Genomic DNA, 16835 nt, shown 5'->3' with positions numbered 1-16835 from the left:
TGATGCGCTCGGTATCCTCCTTGGATCTCTCAAGCATAACGAAGCACTACAGGAGCTGTCACTCGAATGTTCAGGTGACCGTTCTGCACTGTGGGATGGTCTTCAAGCACTCCGCGAGAACAGAGTGATCAAACGCCTTGAACTTACGGAAGCCAACTTGTCCACCAGCTGCGCTCTAGTTATAGCTGAAGTTCTGCGGGATAACAAGACATTAGCAGAACTTTTGCTTTCTTCAAATTCGATCCGCGATCTCGGTGCACGAGCATTGGCTAAGACACTTCAGGAGAGCTTTTCCTTAAAGGGTCTTGACATCTCCAACTGCCGACTGACCAGCAAGTCGTCTCGAAGTTTGTAGAAGCGGTTTCTCGAAATAGTGCGCCTTGGGGAGCTTCCGCTTCCCCAAGGCGTGTCTTCGCTGGACGAAAGATGCTAACTGCTCTGGCACTGTGCAGTGGTTTTCCGCAGCTCGAGTTAGCAGTGCATCACTCGCGGAACTGGTCATCGCACCTCCTTGCCGTGTGGATGCCGAAAGCAGCGAAGTAGTCGTCACTTTTCTAGAAACAACACATTCGCTCAGAAAGCTTATCGTGCGTCCCTTCGTGCAGGACTGTGCCTTTTCAACTGCGGTATTGAACGTCCTCGCACGCAATAAGAGTATACGCAAGGCCGAATTTGACCAGACCCTCCAAGCCCACCTGAAGGCCAAAGCGCTTAAAGCGCTGCTGCTCGCCAACCGAACCTTACACCGTCTCAAGTTCAACTACGATAGTATCCCCAGAAAGGCACCCGCTATGCTAGCCCGTGCTCTTAAGGATAACTTCGTGTTCCTGACACTGGAATTTGACTACCAGAACGCGCAGAATGACACGTACCGAGTACTGAATGCACTCAACAGAAACCGATCGCTTCTGAACAGAGCAGTCGAATGCGTCTTGGACGCCGCTATGGACGATCACTCTACGCGAGCCCTTCGTCTTCTCTCTACCACCGAATCACTTCTGGACGCTGTCAGCACGGCTTCGGGAAAAGTGCGCGAGGAGTGCCGGTGTTTGGTGCTTGAGGCAGTGTCGAGGCAGCGTCGAGTGTTAATACTCAGAAGATGTACTGGTACAGTACACACGAGAGTTTGTTAGGGGACACAACTATAATAGATCTAAAAACTAGCCTTATTAAAAATGAGTGCGATAGTTAAGGATTAGGTAGCGATCGCGATATCTCCGAGCAAAGCCCGTTCATACAAACTAACTAACACCGAGGGCGACGCGCTGCGTTGCAATTTCATTTACTTCCTCGATTTCTTTCCATTGCGAACATTCAAGCAATGGTAGAGGCCAAAGGAAAAGCTGCAGTGAGACAGCTTGAGGTGTCCTTAGCCCCCGCGTTACATTGTCGCAGTGAGCGGCGCAATCATATTAAAGAAATATGTTTGCATTAAAAAAAATTACGTACAGGAATTGTACGTAGGGTCACCATAATTAGTCACTACCGAGGAAACTCATAAAAGTACTGACAGTGAACTGTTATCTATCATATCATATCATGCGCACGCTAAAAGTTGTTTTTGTGTATATGTTGCTTCCTGTTTGCAATAAAACCTGTCGGTTCAAAGTTCAGCGCCCTGTCCTGTGGTCTTTGTATTGTGCTTCCGTCTTTTGCGCTGCTTCAAATGCAGTTTTGACTATGTTTGCTCTTGAGGACGGGGCAAAGCCCGCGCTGTCCGCTGCGCCGCCCCTGCCACGAGTTCGCAACAAGTGCAAATGAAACGTTAATGTGAACTAAACTGAATCAAACGTACCATGAATCAAATTGTGAATCTACACCGCGTCGACCAAGTCCCAGTATGTAGAACCAGTGTTGATGTCTAGGAGATGCAAAAGGAACTAACAGTTTAGAATAACAGAGCTCAGCTAGTTTGTAAGTATTCATTCTAAACGACCCCAGCGTTTGTGGTGTCTTGACTTCCTTCTTGTGTCCATGTTTGCACGCCCTGTCTTTTTGAATGAACCAGCAGTGAAATGAAATTAGAGGGAGTAAGTAATTTAATAATGAGTGTCCCGTGAGACCTCGGGCTCACGCTTGCAGTCTACTTAGCGTAACCTAATTGGGCTGTAAATTCTGTCTTCTCAACCTCATGCTGTTGTCTGCGCTAGAAATCGCAGTACGCGCGAACTGACATGCCGAGCGCCAGCATTGCAGTGACCGCATTGAATATGAAAGAAATCTCGATTACGCAGTACTGAAACCATCGAGATAAGTGCAAGTAGCAGTGCCACCTTCACCTTTTAAATAAAGAAATGGTGAAACGGTGTCCTACAAACAGTAGCGTAGCCAGAAATATTTTTCTGGGTGGTTTCAACCTTACTTTATGTATGTTCGTTCGTGCGTTTATATGTGTGCGTGTATATATACAAGTACGAAATTTAAAAAATTCGGGGGGAGGCAGCTACGCCAGTGCCTGCACACGAATAGCCAGCGAAGGTTGCATAGCCTCCGAGACATTGCACGTGCGATCTCGGAGGTTTTCGGAGAAGCATTTATTGTTTCTGGCAAATCCGCACGCTGGCGCTACTGGCCCGCAACGATGGCATGGAATCGCCGACCGCGTCGTCGGTGTCGTCGCAATCGCCCACGCGAGGAGAACGGTGTTTTCGCTCGCTGATTCATCGTTTTCATCGTGTATGTGCAGGCGTACGCCAGGAGTTGCAATCATATTGCAACCATTTTGCAATCCTTGCGATACCGCAGTTGCGGTTGGAGCGTCGGTGTGTAGCGGCTGCACGGTGTTCCAGTACATGTGCGGCGGAAATGTGTGGATGTGCTGCCTGCTTTTTGTCGACATGGATACGATCACCTGAACATCAGTCTTGAGCTACAATCCTTGTTTGATCGTATGCATATGTTCGTAAGTTGTTGCTCACTGTTCACGATCATTTGTTGCTCATGTTATCGATCACTGTTCACGAAATTGCCTCTGCCAAATTCGTGGCATCATCACTCCGATTTCGACCACCTTAACTTTTTTCAGTCATATTATTGCGTCGGTGTGATTGTAGCTAACGTTGTACGCTGCCGCGTGCTTCCTCAGCTGATATGTAGAGGCTTTGCATTGTCTTACACACATAGGCGTGCGCAGTGTCCCCTTAAGAGCCGGGGGGGGGGGAGGGGCGAAGGTTTGTCGCGGCGCGCCCCCTCCCTATTAAGTCAAAGCATGTTGAAAACTTCTTTGCCCCCCCCCCCTTTTAGGTGACTAGGAGGGGCGGCCGCCCCCCTCTCTGCCCCCCCCCCCCCTTGTGCGCACGCCTACGCTTACACATAAACACACTGCCCCTGTAGAGATGCGTGCACAAGGAAGATCTGTGGACTGTTCAGTTGTGTTACTAATCTGAAGTTGAATTTTGAGGTACATCTTACCACACTTCGCTTCGCCGTAAAGGACAAGGTGGTAGTATGCAAGCGGAAGGAGGCAGTCGATTTCTCGCCGGACGTCAAAAACAACCGCGCCTAATTTAAAACGCGCAGGAAAGTTGCTTGCGCAGAGAACCGCTTCTTGAACCATCATGGTACAGTCATAGTGTGTTACACAGTTAAAGCAATTTTATATTAAAAACACTCAGCCTCCCCGACATATCTCAGAACTAATGTTCCATTAAGGTATCGCGCTGATTAATCGATTTGCGGAAGCAATCCGACATCAAATTTGCCACTGTGCTGGGGCAGCCGAATTCACGTTCGGTAATTTCACAGAAAAAAGAATGCGACAATAAAACGCGCTAGGTCTCCCCAAAACACAGCGTTGCAGGAGAAGAGCAGATTCGTATTGGTCAAATATAGATTCTGGTTGGGTAATCTCGCCATGTGAGTTGATGCTTACCAACATGTATATGATGCTTACCAATGTTCATTCTAAAAAGACAGGGCGTGCAAACAGGGACACAAGAAAGAAATCAGGACACCACAAACGCCGACTTCTTTCTTGTGTCCGTATTTGCACGCCCTGTCTTTTGAATACTTACCAACTAGCTTAGCTCTCTGTTATTCTATGCTTACCAATGTATGATGCTTACCGATGTGATGCCTACCAACGTACATAAGGTATCTGATTCAATGCAATGCTAGGTTGCAAAAGCTCAGCACGCGTTTGTTACAATATATGCTTTGTCCATCTCTTCGCATTCGTACCAGTGCCTCATCCTCATCAGCTCTCTTGGACTGGCGGGCTCCTGGACATTTTCGCACCGGCTTTCATGGCTCACGTTTGAGCAAACGTCCCATTTTCGTACACTGAAGACAACGCACTACGGACCCCTTCTCATTGCTGACTAGCTGATGACATGGAACCTCCATCTACTCGGGTCCCTGGCATGGAAAGTGCAATCCATACCCTGGATTCTGCGCGACTGTTGCTCGTGGTAGAAAGGTTGCGTGACCAACTTAAATCCGGTGGCGTGGACCTTCAAGAGCCCTGCAGTGACGTCCCTGGAAAGACGAAGTGCTGGTTGAGGCTACACTTGCCTGTTCTGAACGAAGTCCTCTGGAAAGTCTCCATGCAGGTCGTGGAACATGCACCCGGCGCGTTGACACTTTCCCACGTTGAACGCACCGATATCTACACGGAGCGTACGGGCACATCCTTCATGAACGGCGCCATCCTGTTGTGCAGTTTGGTGGAGCGTCACATGTGCATCAAGCGACTTCTTCTGAACGCCATGGCTTTTCCGCTGTGGTACTTTCCTTCAATGCTCGGCAGCGCACTGCGTGCCAACCGAAGTATCCTAGAGGTTGAAGAAGACCCAGTCGACATGGTGAGGTCAGGGCACGAAATGCGCCAATGCAGGGCTCTGTCCTGCGCTCTTGGCAATCTGGCGTCTAGGCTAAAATACTTGAGTATCACGTCGCTGAAGCTTGACCGCATCTCAGCAGAGGACATCGCCATAGGAATTACGAAGAGCAAACTGAGGCGCCTACATCTCTGCAACGAAATGTCGGCAAGTATGACACGGAAACTGTTGTCCGCCGTCAGCTCCTGTCAAAGCCTCACCTCTCTCGAGTTTGCCGGTTTTAGGCAGTTCTCACGGTCCAGCGCGATCGCGCTTGCGAGTGCACTGAAGTTGAACAAGACGCTACGGAAACTGAGGGTGCGCTACTTGGCAGATGATGTGCCCGGTATCATCCTCGCATCGCTCAAGAGCAACGAAGTACTAGAAGAGTTGTCACTCGACTATTCGGTCGACCACTCACGTTCAACGCTGTGGGACGGTCTTCAAGCACTGCGTGAGAACAGGGTGCTGAAACGCCTCGAAATAACGTACGCCTACTTTACGAGCAGCTGCGCAATAGTTCTAGCTGAAGTTCTGCGTCAAAACAATGTAATCGAAGAGATCTCGCTGTCAACGAATTTCATCAGGGATGTTGGGGCACGAGCGTTGGCTCAGACCCTTCAGGAGAGTTCTTCTTTAAAGCATCTTGACGTCTCCAAGTGCCGACTGACCTGCAACGTCGTCTCGAAGTTTGTAGAAGCGGTTTCTCGAAATAGCGCAATCGAGTGCGTGCGCCTCGGACATGTCGACATTCCCGAAGACTGGGCACCAACGTTGCCTGTCACAGAAGATGTGTCCTCTCGCTTGCAGGTCTCCTGGAACACCCGAGCGCTTGAGCAGTGGGCGGCGTGTGGGGCTTTCCGCTTCCCCAGAGCGTGTCTTCGCTGGTCGAAAGATGCTAATTGCTGTGGCATTGTGCAGTGGCTTGCCGCGGCTCGAGTGAATAGTGCATTGCTTGTGGAACTGGTCATAGAATGTCCTTTCCGTGTGGATGCCGAAAGCACCGATGCGGTCGTCTCTTTTATAAAAACAACACCTTCCCTCAAAAAGCTTATCATGCGTCCCTCCAAGGATAACTATATCTTTTCAACTGCGATTTTAAACAGTCTAGCGCGCAATAAGAGTGTCTGTGAGGCCGAATTTCACCAGACTCTCCGCGCCCACCTGGACGTCAAGGCTCTTGAAGCGCTGCTGCTCGCCAACCGAACCTTACATCGTCTCAAATTCAGGTACGATAGTCTTCCCAGCAAGGCTCCCGCTATGTTGGCCCGTGCTCTGGGTGATAACTTCGTGTTCCTGACGCTGGAATTCGAAGACCAGAATGCGCAGAACGACATGTACGGGGTAGTGAGCGCCCTCAACAGGAATCGATCTCTTCTGAACAGAGCAGTCGAATGCGTTTTGGACGCTGCTAGGGACGAGCACTCGACACGAGCCCTTCGTCTTCTCTCTACCACCGACTCGCTTCTGGACGCTGTCAGCATGGCTTCGGGAAAGGTGCGCGATGAATGTCGATGTTTGGTGCTTGAGGCAGTGCGCAGTCTTGAGTGTCAACACTCCGAAGATGTAGTGGTATGGGGCACATGAGACTGTGTAAGAGGACAGAACGATAATGCATACAGAAACTAGCCTAATTAGAGAAATCAGCGGTAATTAAGGAATTAAGGAATAGAGGTAATGACAGTAAGCTGTGACCTTCCAGCCAACCTCTACACCAGTAGTCAGATGTTCATGTATTAGTTTTCCTTGCCTCTGGTGAGACGGCATGATCAGACATCGCTACGAGCGTGCTTGCTGCTGTGTATTTCTCTGGTAGTACCGTCATCCGCAAACGATAAGTAGTCTAGGGACAAGATAAGTATCGCTAATATGCTTCTCAGTGCTTCTGACGACGGATGCTACGACAACACTATGAACAGGATCAGCCAACCGTAAACCACCGAGTCAGGCCCGTAGCCAGGAAATTTTTTCGGGGGGGGGGGGGGGCACTTGCTGAAAGCCTTGACTATTTGAGAAAAACGCCTATTTTCATTTTTTATTTTCGGTAAAACACCATGTATCATAAAAATTTGGGGGGGCACCCCCCCCCCCTGGCTACGGGCCTGCACCGAGTGCACTAAATCGATATCATCAGCTGAAAGGCATGTTGTAAATTGTACTGGCATTACATATGCTAAGCTGCTGGCTGACGGAAAGCGATGAGAACGACGCAATCATGGACGTACGCAATGTCCGTCAAGACAAGCGTTGCTGGAGTTCCAGGGCGTGGCACCCGCGATGAGCTCCGGCCGTCCCATTGGGCACTTTGCCAAGCGGAGCAGCATAATTACGTTAACGCCTTAAGACGCCACGAGTTGGCCACGTTAGCCTATGGATCAGCGACGATCGTGGAGGCCACGTTCAGGACAACGCCTAACAAGGCAGGTCGAGCATACATTGCGGTGCTGTGCCTGTGAGAGTGCGCGCATGGGTATTTGACTACTCACACCACTGAAGTTCCGCAATAAATATTTATTTTTATAACCAATTGGTCTCTGTCCTTTTCTTTAAACACCTATTGGTGACTTATAAATGTTCCTAACTCCTTCTTCTTGAGCAAGTCTTCGTGATATGTCACAACAACAAGCTCCGTTTCTGCGTTCCCGGCACCTCGCAAACGGATATTTCGTAGAGCGCTATCGTGTACGCACGTAACAACCTGATGAGGAAAAACAGCTCGCGGCACCGTGTGACGCTTTTCCCGCTAAACCGGTTGGAACTGCCATCGCTCGAGCGAATGAATTCTGCTGTGATGGCGGAACACCATCCGTAGAAATCAGGCCCGCAGCCAGGAATTTTTTTCGGGGGGGGGGGGGGCAGGGGGGGGGGGGGCACTTGCTTAAAGCCTTAACTACAGGCGAGAAAAGCACCTATTTTCATTACTTGTTTATGGAAAACACCCCCCTCCATCAAAATATCGAGAGGGGAGCGCCCCCCTCACCCACCCTGGCTACGGGCCAGGTAGAAACGCAAGACGGCCAAATAATAGTGTGCGCAGTTACAATTTAAGTTGCCACCGAGGAGAAAAAAGCAACAAGTCCCACCATGCAATCAAACACATTGCAATAAGTTCACCTGGCGTGGTGCTCTGTTTTGGCTGCCACGAGCAGTGGCTTTGCCACAAGTTCTTTTCAGGGTGCAGGGTTGGCCACTGCCTCTCGAGATCGTTACAGTGTGTGTGTGTGTGTGTGTGTGTGTGTGTGCGTGCGTGCGTGCGTGCGTGCGTGCGTGTGTGTGTGTGTGTGTGTGTGTGTGTGTGTGTGTGCGTGTGTGCGTGCATGTGTGTGTGTGCGTGCGTGTGTGTGCGTGCGAGCGTGCGTGCGTGCGTGCGCGCCATATTGGACTCTTCGACGAGTACCTCCGATACCTGGAATTTGCCCGAGTCTTCCTTTTGCCTTTACCATAGCCTGTACGAAAGATTTCCACCGCGCGGCGATGCTCAACTATACTATCCACATCAATTCGTTCGTTGGGCGAAAATGCCAAATGCCATACCGTAAATGTAAACTTAAAAAAGAAACAATGAAAGCAGCTGGTGGATTTCTTTTTCCTGTTTTTTTTTAAGACCAAGACTAGACGGGGGCGACGCACGATGATCGGAGTGACGTGCCTTTCCTTACGTGAAATCGCCGTGGTGAAGCGCACTTCCCGTAAGAACAACCAATAGGGCATGCACCGTCAGATTAAACAGACACGTTCAGGTGAAATCGTCTACCACACATCTTCACACAGCGGAGATTTTCTTTGATACGTTCATGTATTAAGACTTCATTATTACGACTTCATTTGGCGGCTTTTATCTGTGAGAGCACAATATAGATGCCTAATCAGTGATCGAGAGATTACATGTGATAAATAGTGATTAAAGCGAAGCAAGCATGAACTAAGGTGAATTAAAATGAATTAAAGATGAATGAAATTTGAATTAACACTGACTGAAATACTAAGCTGAATTGAAGCAAATGAAACGTTACTGTGAATTAACCGTGAATTAAACGTGAATTAACGCCTCGTCGACCAAGGCTCAGGGTGTACAACCAGTGGTGATGTCTAGGCGAGGTAAAGAAAAGAATGAACAGTGCAATCAAATTAGAACAACAAAGCAATTTAATGAGTATCTCGAGAGAGCTCGGACTCACGCTTGCAGTCTCCATAGCTTGAGCTTAAAGGAGTGGTGACGCAAAAATTCGGACACAATTTGACTGTTGCATCACCCTAATGGGTGCATATAGGTGGCATCTGGAAACATCAGCCACAAATACAACCTAAAAAGTATTTTAATTGAGTTTTGAAGTTCGTGAAAGTGCCGAATCGGAAATAGAAGCAAAAAGCAATGATGTCATCGAGTGGGGCCATTTTCTAAACAGCGTACGTCACGAGTTCTGGCCAGGTTACCGAAGGCGTGTGCTAAACCCTCCCCCCCCCCCCTCATCGCGTCTGCTGCCGCTGCGTTTCCGCCGCGTCGGCGGCGGAAACTCATGGAGGGGCTTTAGCGTGTACGAGACGGACAACGCTTGCTGCGACATCTGATGATGCATAGATTAACTAGAGACCTACAAAATAACATTGCAGCGACTTACCTGCTTACTGACTCTGTGTAAAGCATTAGCAGCGAGATAATTAGCGACTCAAAGTATTCTCATTGCTTTTTGCGACAAGACAGCAACGCGACGGAGAAAACAGAACAAAAAAATATTGCAGTCGGACAAAACGCCACCAGATGTCGCTACCGGCTCCGCGGCTGTAGAGTCACTAGGCTGTAGAGTCACTCTACGCGGCTGTTGCTACTGCTGCAGCCGTCAACAGCTCCGGTAACCAGGTATCCGCAAACTTTAGGAAGTCTACAGACTAAAGCTCTCTACTGCCGGGATCGCATTGCGTAGCGGACAGATAACTGCTTCGGCTTCCGACGTGCGTGCGTGGGATTGTTATGCCTTGAGAACGCAGCGTTGCCCAATCTAAATACGAGCCAGTAAAGCGTACATAACGTCACTTGCATCTTCACATAAACACTGTCAAAGAGTGCCAATGTTGTGACTTCACTGCTTCTTTCGTCACTTCTCAACCTGCTACTCCACAAATGATCGAAGCGAAAATGTGCCAGCACGTCTAATGCTGCGGCTGCTCCAAGCCTCACGGAACACGACGACAGGAACAAAATCGCAGAAACCGGCGAGATTCGCGATGTGAATCGAGCCTTTCTGAGTGATTTTTACACTCCTCCCAGTTCTTTCGTCCATCGCCGCACTAGATAAGCAACGTTGTTTGATGATTGAGGAGACAAGCACTGGCAACGCTCAACACAGCAGACGAAACAGCTGCGCAGACAACATGGCAGAAGCTGGTGACACCACTGGCTCTCGCGGTCACTTGATAGTATTTGTTAACCAGTAGGCCGACTGCGTCACGGGGCAACGGGGCCACCGAGTCTTCAAAATCGAAACTGCCTCCAGCCGTAGCATACGAGAACATTCGTCTCGCGCTGGGGCTAATGAGTTTCGTTGCCGCTCGTAACGAGTCAGTAGCCACTGAGTAACAGCAAAAAAACAGAGGTTCACAAATTTTCTGTCACCACTCCTGTAAATTTTGTATCGTCTCAATAGGTCTACGCTTGAAATAGCTAGCAACTACACTGTACTAGCAACACTCGCGAATAGAGAAATCGCGCGCCACCATTCCTTCGCGGCCTCTGTGACATTGGCCACATTGCAACAGAATGAAATAATGATTACGCGGTACTTAAATCCGCGAACAAAGTGCAAGTATTACTCCCACTTTCACCTTGGACAATTAACAATAAATAAACTGTGTTCAGCAAACGAATAGCCAGCAAAGGTTGCATAGCCTCCGAGACGCCTCCCGCGCAATCTCGGAGGTCATGAGAGCATCGTGCTTTCTCACCGATCCGCACGCTGGCGCCACCCACTCGCAAAAAAGCATAGTTTCCTAAAATGACCTAGAGGGAACTCTGGCGCTGCGATCGTTCAGCCACCATGGGAATGATGGGTAGTACACGGATTTGCCTAGTCTTCGTGCTTGTGGGCTTCGAACGCACTTGTGGCTTTGTTTATTGCTATGTTTTGGTTTTCTTTCGGATAAAAGAATGGATCGTTATGAACTTCGTGACCAGATTTGAATCGGTGAGCCTAAAGAAGTTAAAGTGGTGAAGTGAAACTGCTGATTTTTGCTGAACTTCGTTTTTCGACAAAGCGGATGCAGGCGACGCGGAGCCGAACGGAGCCGAAAGAACGAAGTTTAGACAAATCCGTGTACTACCCATGATTCCCATGCTGGCTGAAGCGCGATGCATTGCAGCTCCCATAGACACTAGCGCCAGAGTTCCCTCTAGTAAGTATTGTAGGAAACTCTATGCAAAAAAGTAGCAAAAAGGCGTGGGATCGCTGTGACGTCACAATCGTTCAAGTGAGGAGAACGGGCACGGGGTTTTTGCTCGCTGATTCATCGAGCATGTGCGGGCGTGCGGCACGAGTTGCAATCTTTCTGCAATCCTTGCAACACCGCAGTAGCTGTTGGAGCAGTTGGAGCGCCGGTGTGTAGCCGGTGTAGCGGCTGCTCGGTGTTCAAATGCAACATGTGAGGCTGGAAATGTGTGGATCAGCTGCCTGCTTCTCGTCGTCGTGGATGCGATCTCTCAAACATCACTCCTGAGCTACAATCGTTGTTTCATCGTATGGGCTCGTAAGTTGTTGCTCACTGTTCACGATGATAATTTCGTTCACACGCTTTTATCGGAATTCGTCTCTGCCAGTCGTCAAACCCTTTTGATCATAAGAACGCGTTTAGTGTGTCAGTTGATAGAAGCTAACGGCGTACGCTACCGCGTGCTTTTTCAGCCGATATGCAGAGACTTTGAGTTGGGGGCCTTAAACATCAGCAAACTGCCCCTGTACAGATGTGGGTACACGGAAGCACCGCAGATTTCTCCGTTGTTTTACTAATCTGACCTTACATTTTGTGGTGCCCTCACTTCGTCGTAAAATAATAGGTGGTAGTATCCGAACAGAAACGGGCAGGCGAGTTGTCGCCGGCCTTCAAAAACAAGGGCGCGTAATTCAAAACGCGCAAGATCGTTGACTGCGGTAGAAACCACTTCTGGGATCATCATCGTACGGCACAGCGTCTGACAAAATGATAACAGTTTTGTATAAAACGCACACAGACACCTTGGCATATCTGAGAACTAAATTTTCGCTAGGGTTTTGCGCTGATCAATCGGTTTACGGACGCAAGCCCAACGCATTGGTCTTCCTGAGCCCTGACATCAATTTCGCCACTGTGCTGGAGCAGCTGCCATGACGTAGAGTACTTCCACAGAAACAAGTACACTAGCATAAAACGCGTTAGGGTCCCCCACACTTGACGTTGCAGTAGAGGTGTATATGCAGATTAGTCTAATATAGATTCTCGCGTAATGTGATGCCTGCCCAGCGACGGATACAGCATTTTGAGGGGGGGGGGTGATGGGGGGTGCGTTATTTTAGGGGAAGCGTGATACCTAAAGCTGCGTATGGGGCGTCACTTAGCTATACGTTTAAAAATTAACACGACATCCAGACGCCCCTTTGGATCCGCCAGTGTGCTTACCAACGTGGGAAGATATCTTATTCAATGAAGTGCCACATCGTGAAAGCTGCGCTCCCGTTCGTTGCACTGTGTGTCTTACTTTGTATCTCTCTTCGAAAGTGCATCCGTACCAGTGTCTCATCCGCATCACCTATCTTGGACTGGCTGGCTGCTGGATTTCTTGGTGCCGGCTTTCATAGCTCACGTTTGCACAAACGTCTGTTTCTCGTATATTGACGGCATAACGCACTACCGAACCCTTCTCATTGCAGACTAGCTCACGACATGGATCCGCCATCCACTCTGGTCATGGAAAATGGAATCCATTCCCTGGATTCTGCGCGACTTTTGCTCATGGCAGAGAGGTTGAATGACAATCTTAGATCCGGTGGCGTGGACCTTCAAGCATCCTGCAGCGACGTCCCCGGCAAGACCAAGTGCTGGTTGAGGTTGCACTTGCCTGCTGTGAACGAAGTTCTATGGAAAGTCTCCACGCAGCTTGTCGAACATGCACCTGGTGCGTTGACACTCTCCCACATTGAACGCGACGATGTAGACACAGTGCGTACGGACACATCCTTCATGAACGGCGCCATCCTGTTGTACAGTTTGCTGGAGCGCCACGTGTGCATCAAGCGACTTATTCTGGACACAATGGCTTTTCCATTGTGGCACTTTCCTTCATTGCTTGGCAACGCACTGCGTGCCAACCGTGGTATCGTAGAGGTTGAAGAACGCCCAGTCGACATGACCAAGTTATGGCGAGAAATGCGCCAGTGCCGGGCTCTGTCCTGCGCCCTCGGTGATATGTCGCCTCGGCTAAGCTGCTTGGATGCCTCGTCGCTCAAGCTTGACCGCATCTCAGCAGAGTGCCTCGCCAATGGGATTACGAAGAGCAATCTGCGGCGCCTGCGCCTCTACAACGAAATGTCGGCCAGTATGACAAGGAAACTGATGTCTGTCGTCATCTCCTGTCAAAGCCTCACTTCTCTCGAGTTCGCCGATCTAAAGCAGTTCTCACGGTCCAGCGCGATCGCTCTTGCGAGTGCCTTGAAATGCAACAGGACGCTGCGGAAACTGCGTGCGAGCTTCATGGCAGATGGTGTGATCGGTATCATCCTCGCATCACTCAAGCACAACGAAACACTAGAGGAGCTGTCACTCGACTATTCAGTTGACCTTTCGCGTTCCACATTGTGGGACGGCCTTCAAGCACTTCGCGAGAACAGGGTGCTCAAACGCCTCGAACTCACGGGAGCCTACTTTTCCAACAGCTGCGCAATAGTTATTGCCGAAGTTCTCCGGTGTAACTATACAATCGAAGCCCTTTCGCTTTCTTCGAACTGTATCAGCGATCTTGGGGCACGAGTGTTGGCTAAGACCCTTCAGGAGAGCTCTTCTTTAAAGAGTCTTGACATTTCCAACTGCCTACTAACCAGCGACGTTGTGTCAAAGTTTGTGGAAGCGGTTTCTAGAAATAGTGCGATTGAGCTTGTGCGCCTCGGACACATCGACATTCCCGAAGATTGGATACCCGCGTTGCCTGTCACAGAAGACGTGTGCACTCGCTTGCAAGTTTCGTGGAACACCCAAGTACTTCAGCAGTGGGCGGCGTGTAAGGCCTTCCGCTCCTCCAAAGCCTGGATTGGCTGGACGAAAGATTCCAGTTGTTCTGGCATTGTGCAGTGGTTTTCCGCTGCTCGAGTGAACGGTTCATTGCTCGTGGAACTGGTCATAGAATACCCTTGCCGTGTGTGCCGAAAGCACTCAAGTGGTCGTCTCTTTTATAGAAACAACACATTCCCTCAAAAAGCTCATCTTGCGTCCCTTCCAGTACAACTATATCTTTTCAACTGCGGTTTTAAACAGTCTAGCCCGTAATAAGAGTGTATGCGAGGCCGAATTAGACCAGATACTCCGCGCCCACCTGGACGTCAAGGCTCTTGAAGCGCTGCTGCTCGCCAACCGAACCTTACACCGTCTCAAGTTCAGGTACGACAGTCTCCCCAGCAAGGCACCCGCTATGCTGGCCCGTGCTCTGGAGGACAACTTCGTGTTCCTGACGCTGGAATTCGAATACCAGCATGCGCAGTACGATATGCACCCAGTAATGAGAGTCCTGAACAGGAACCGATCGCTTCTGAACAGAGCAGTCGAATGCGTCTTGGACATTGCTAGAGACGAGCACTCAACACGAGCCCTTCGTCTTCTGTCTAACAGCGAATCACTTCTGGACGCTGTCGGCACGGCTTCGGGCAAGGTGCGTGATGAGTGCCGATGTTTGGTGCTCGAGGCAGTGCGTAGCCTTGAGTGTCAACGTTTGGAAGATATAGTCAGCACAGAGAAGATGAAACTGTGCGAGAGGACACAACAATAATAGATTCAAGAATAGTCTTATTAGAGAAATGACTGTGATAATGAAGGCTAGCTAGGAATCAAGGTATATTTTTGCAGTGCGTGTTCACAGAGACAGATGGTGACTCCGCAGGCAAGGCGCGGGGTTCCAGTGAGCATTCTTTATTTATATGTAAAACGCGACCTAGTTGCATTTTTCAGGCCACTGAGTAAGCCATGCATAAAAAAGCGCGAGGTGCCTTGGAAGAAATGTGGAACAAACACGAATATGTAATATACGCAGATTATGTACACAGCTAGCAAAAACGTCATAGTTATAAAACATTAAAGCTTGAAACAAAACCACTACACCCTCACTGGTTCCCTTAGCGTGGTTAGACTGCACAGTTTATCAAACTGTTTTATTATGAGCAACAGGGGCGTAGCCAGAAATTTTTTTCGGGGGGGGGGGGGTTCAACCATACTTTATGTATGTTCGTGCGTGCGTTTGTATGTGTGCGTGCCTATATACGCAAGCAAAATTGAAAAAAATTCGGGGGGGGGGGGTTTGAACCCCCCCTTGGCTACGCCCCTGATGAGCAACGTTATTAGCACCTGGGGGTTTATTCAGAATCCCTTCTCCCACTAGGTAAGTCATTGCTGTGTTACTTTTAGTGGTATCTGGTCAGAATGTCTACTTCGGTAACTCGGTATTTCGCAGACGGTATGAAGTTTGCGGAGTAAATAAAACGCCCTATGTGTTGTCATTGTCAGTGATTATGACCACTAACGCTAGGCCAGCACTATCAACAGGATGCGCTTGTCGTGAACGATGGGTGGTGCAGAACTATATCAGCTGAGGTATATATTATGCATTGGCTTTCTGTTCAGCTAAGTTGCCGGTTGGTGCAACGCGCTGATAGCGATGTAATCATGGATTGGCTTAACGTCCGTTAGGACACGTTATTTGAGTTTGAGGACAACGCCCAACAACGAAGGCTGAGCCGGCGCCACGCCTCTGGGGCCTTGCACAAGTAAGGGACGGGGCATCCTTTCAAATGTGGCTGCCTCTCTTCCTTCCTTTTACCCGCTCCCCTATACAGTTCTTCAAACCACTCCTATTCCGAAATAAAGAGTTATTTTCATTATCTATTTGTCTGTGACTTTTTTTTGTACGGCAGCATCCCTGGGTAGCACAAAAACGTTTATGACTTGTCGTTCTCGAGCAAACCGTTGCAATATGCCGCAACGAGCACAGCTACCGAGGTTCACTTATCGGTAATCCAATTATTGTATAACAGGCAGTGTACACGTATGGTAAACGCTGATCAGAAAATACCCTGCGGGGTTCCTCAGACTGCCAGTAGTATGGTTCACGTTCACGTTTGACCGCATGCTCACGTAGGATGGCCAATCTCTGAGGGTAGCGGGCCCTCCGAACAATTTCTATACAGCAGCTCCATTTCGTGGACCTTCACCTTCCACTTTCATCCACCTTCACTATGTGAACTTGATAAGGCATTTTAACAAAACTTGAAATTCGGCGAGATGGTGCATGGCTGATGGGAAACTGTGCGCAAAAACCAGACAATTCACAAGACGAGATAGACAGGACGAGCGCCCGTCCTGTCTATCTCGTCTTGTGAATTGTCTGGTTTTTGCGCACAGTTTCCCATCTGATAAGGCAGTGCTGGACTTCACCACAAGTTTCACTGGTGTCAGCATGGACCTCACGCGTCGCGCCTTAAACAGCCACGTAGCACCAACTCCGGCCTGACGTTGGCTACAAAAGTGACTGAATCGTTGCTTTTGTTTTCTACCGCGTAAATGCCCGCTCCACTATATCTCGCAGGCTACAAAGGCGCCGTGAGCTCGGACATTATGCTCGCTATCTCTGAGGCCATAATGAAAGCACGATCTTCTTCGTTATATTAGACGCTTCGTGGCGCCACACTGTGTCCATGGTTGCGACAGAAGATCGATATGAGGCCGGAACCTCTCGGGCGTCTCTTTATTCAGAGCGCCCGGTGGGCGGGGCTATGTTTCGGTTTATCTAGCTGG

At 49.4% G+C, this 16835-nt stretch overlaps 2 protein-coding genes across 3 annotated transcripts in view; both read left to right on the top strand.

Annotated features, from left to right (window-relative positions):
- The first annotated feature begins 2646 nt into the window (after window positions 1-2646).
- Window positions 2647-16835, top strand: part of LOC119372349 (uncharacterized) — a 34693-nt gene continuing 20504 nt past the window's right edge. Inside the window, exons 1-3 of one of the 2 annotated variants that reach the window (XM_037673859.2) lie at window positions 2647-2902; window positions 4183-6314; window positions 14701-15218. In XM_037673859.2, coding sequence (XP_037529787.2) covers window positions 4332-6314; window positions 14701-14817 — 2100 coding nt within the window. In that variant the 5' untranslated portion in view covers window positions 2647-2902; window positions 4183-4331 and the 3' untranslated portion in view covers window positions 14818-15218. Of the gene's footprint in view, window positions 2903-4182; window positions 6315-14700; window positions 15219-16835 lie in introns of those variants that run through there. The other variant, XM_049419794.1, reaches the window with a different exon arrangement.
- Window positions 12379-14694, top strand: LOC125756172 (uncharacterized). Its single transcript, XM_049419795.1, has one exon. The coding sequence runs from the start codon at window positions 12726-12728 to the stop codon at window positions 14319-14321; it is 1596 nt and encodes a 531-aa protein (XP_049275752.1). The 5' UTR covers window positions 12379-12725; the 3' UTR covers window positions 14322-14694.

The sequence above is a fragment of the Rhipicephalus sanguineus genome, chromosome 10 (assembly GCF_013339695.2).
Source record: "Rhipicephalus sanguineus isolate Rsan-2018 chromosome 10, BIME_Rsan_1.4, whole genome shotgun sequence".
NCBI lineage: Eukaryota > Metazoa > Arthropoda > Arachnida > Ixodida > Ixodidae > Rhipicephalus > Rhipicephalus sanguineus.
Note: the sequence above shows the minus strand (reverse complement) of the source record. Positions and strands in the feature narration are given on the sequence as shown.

Bases quoted from the DNA above. Each gene is read 5' to 3' on its own strand.
- LOC125756172 (XM_049419795.1), top strand. From the start codon at position 12,726: ATGGATCCGCCATCCACTCTGGTCATGGAAAATGGAATCCATTCCCTG.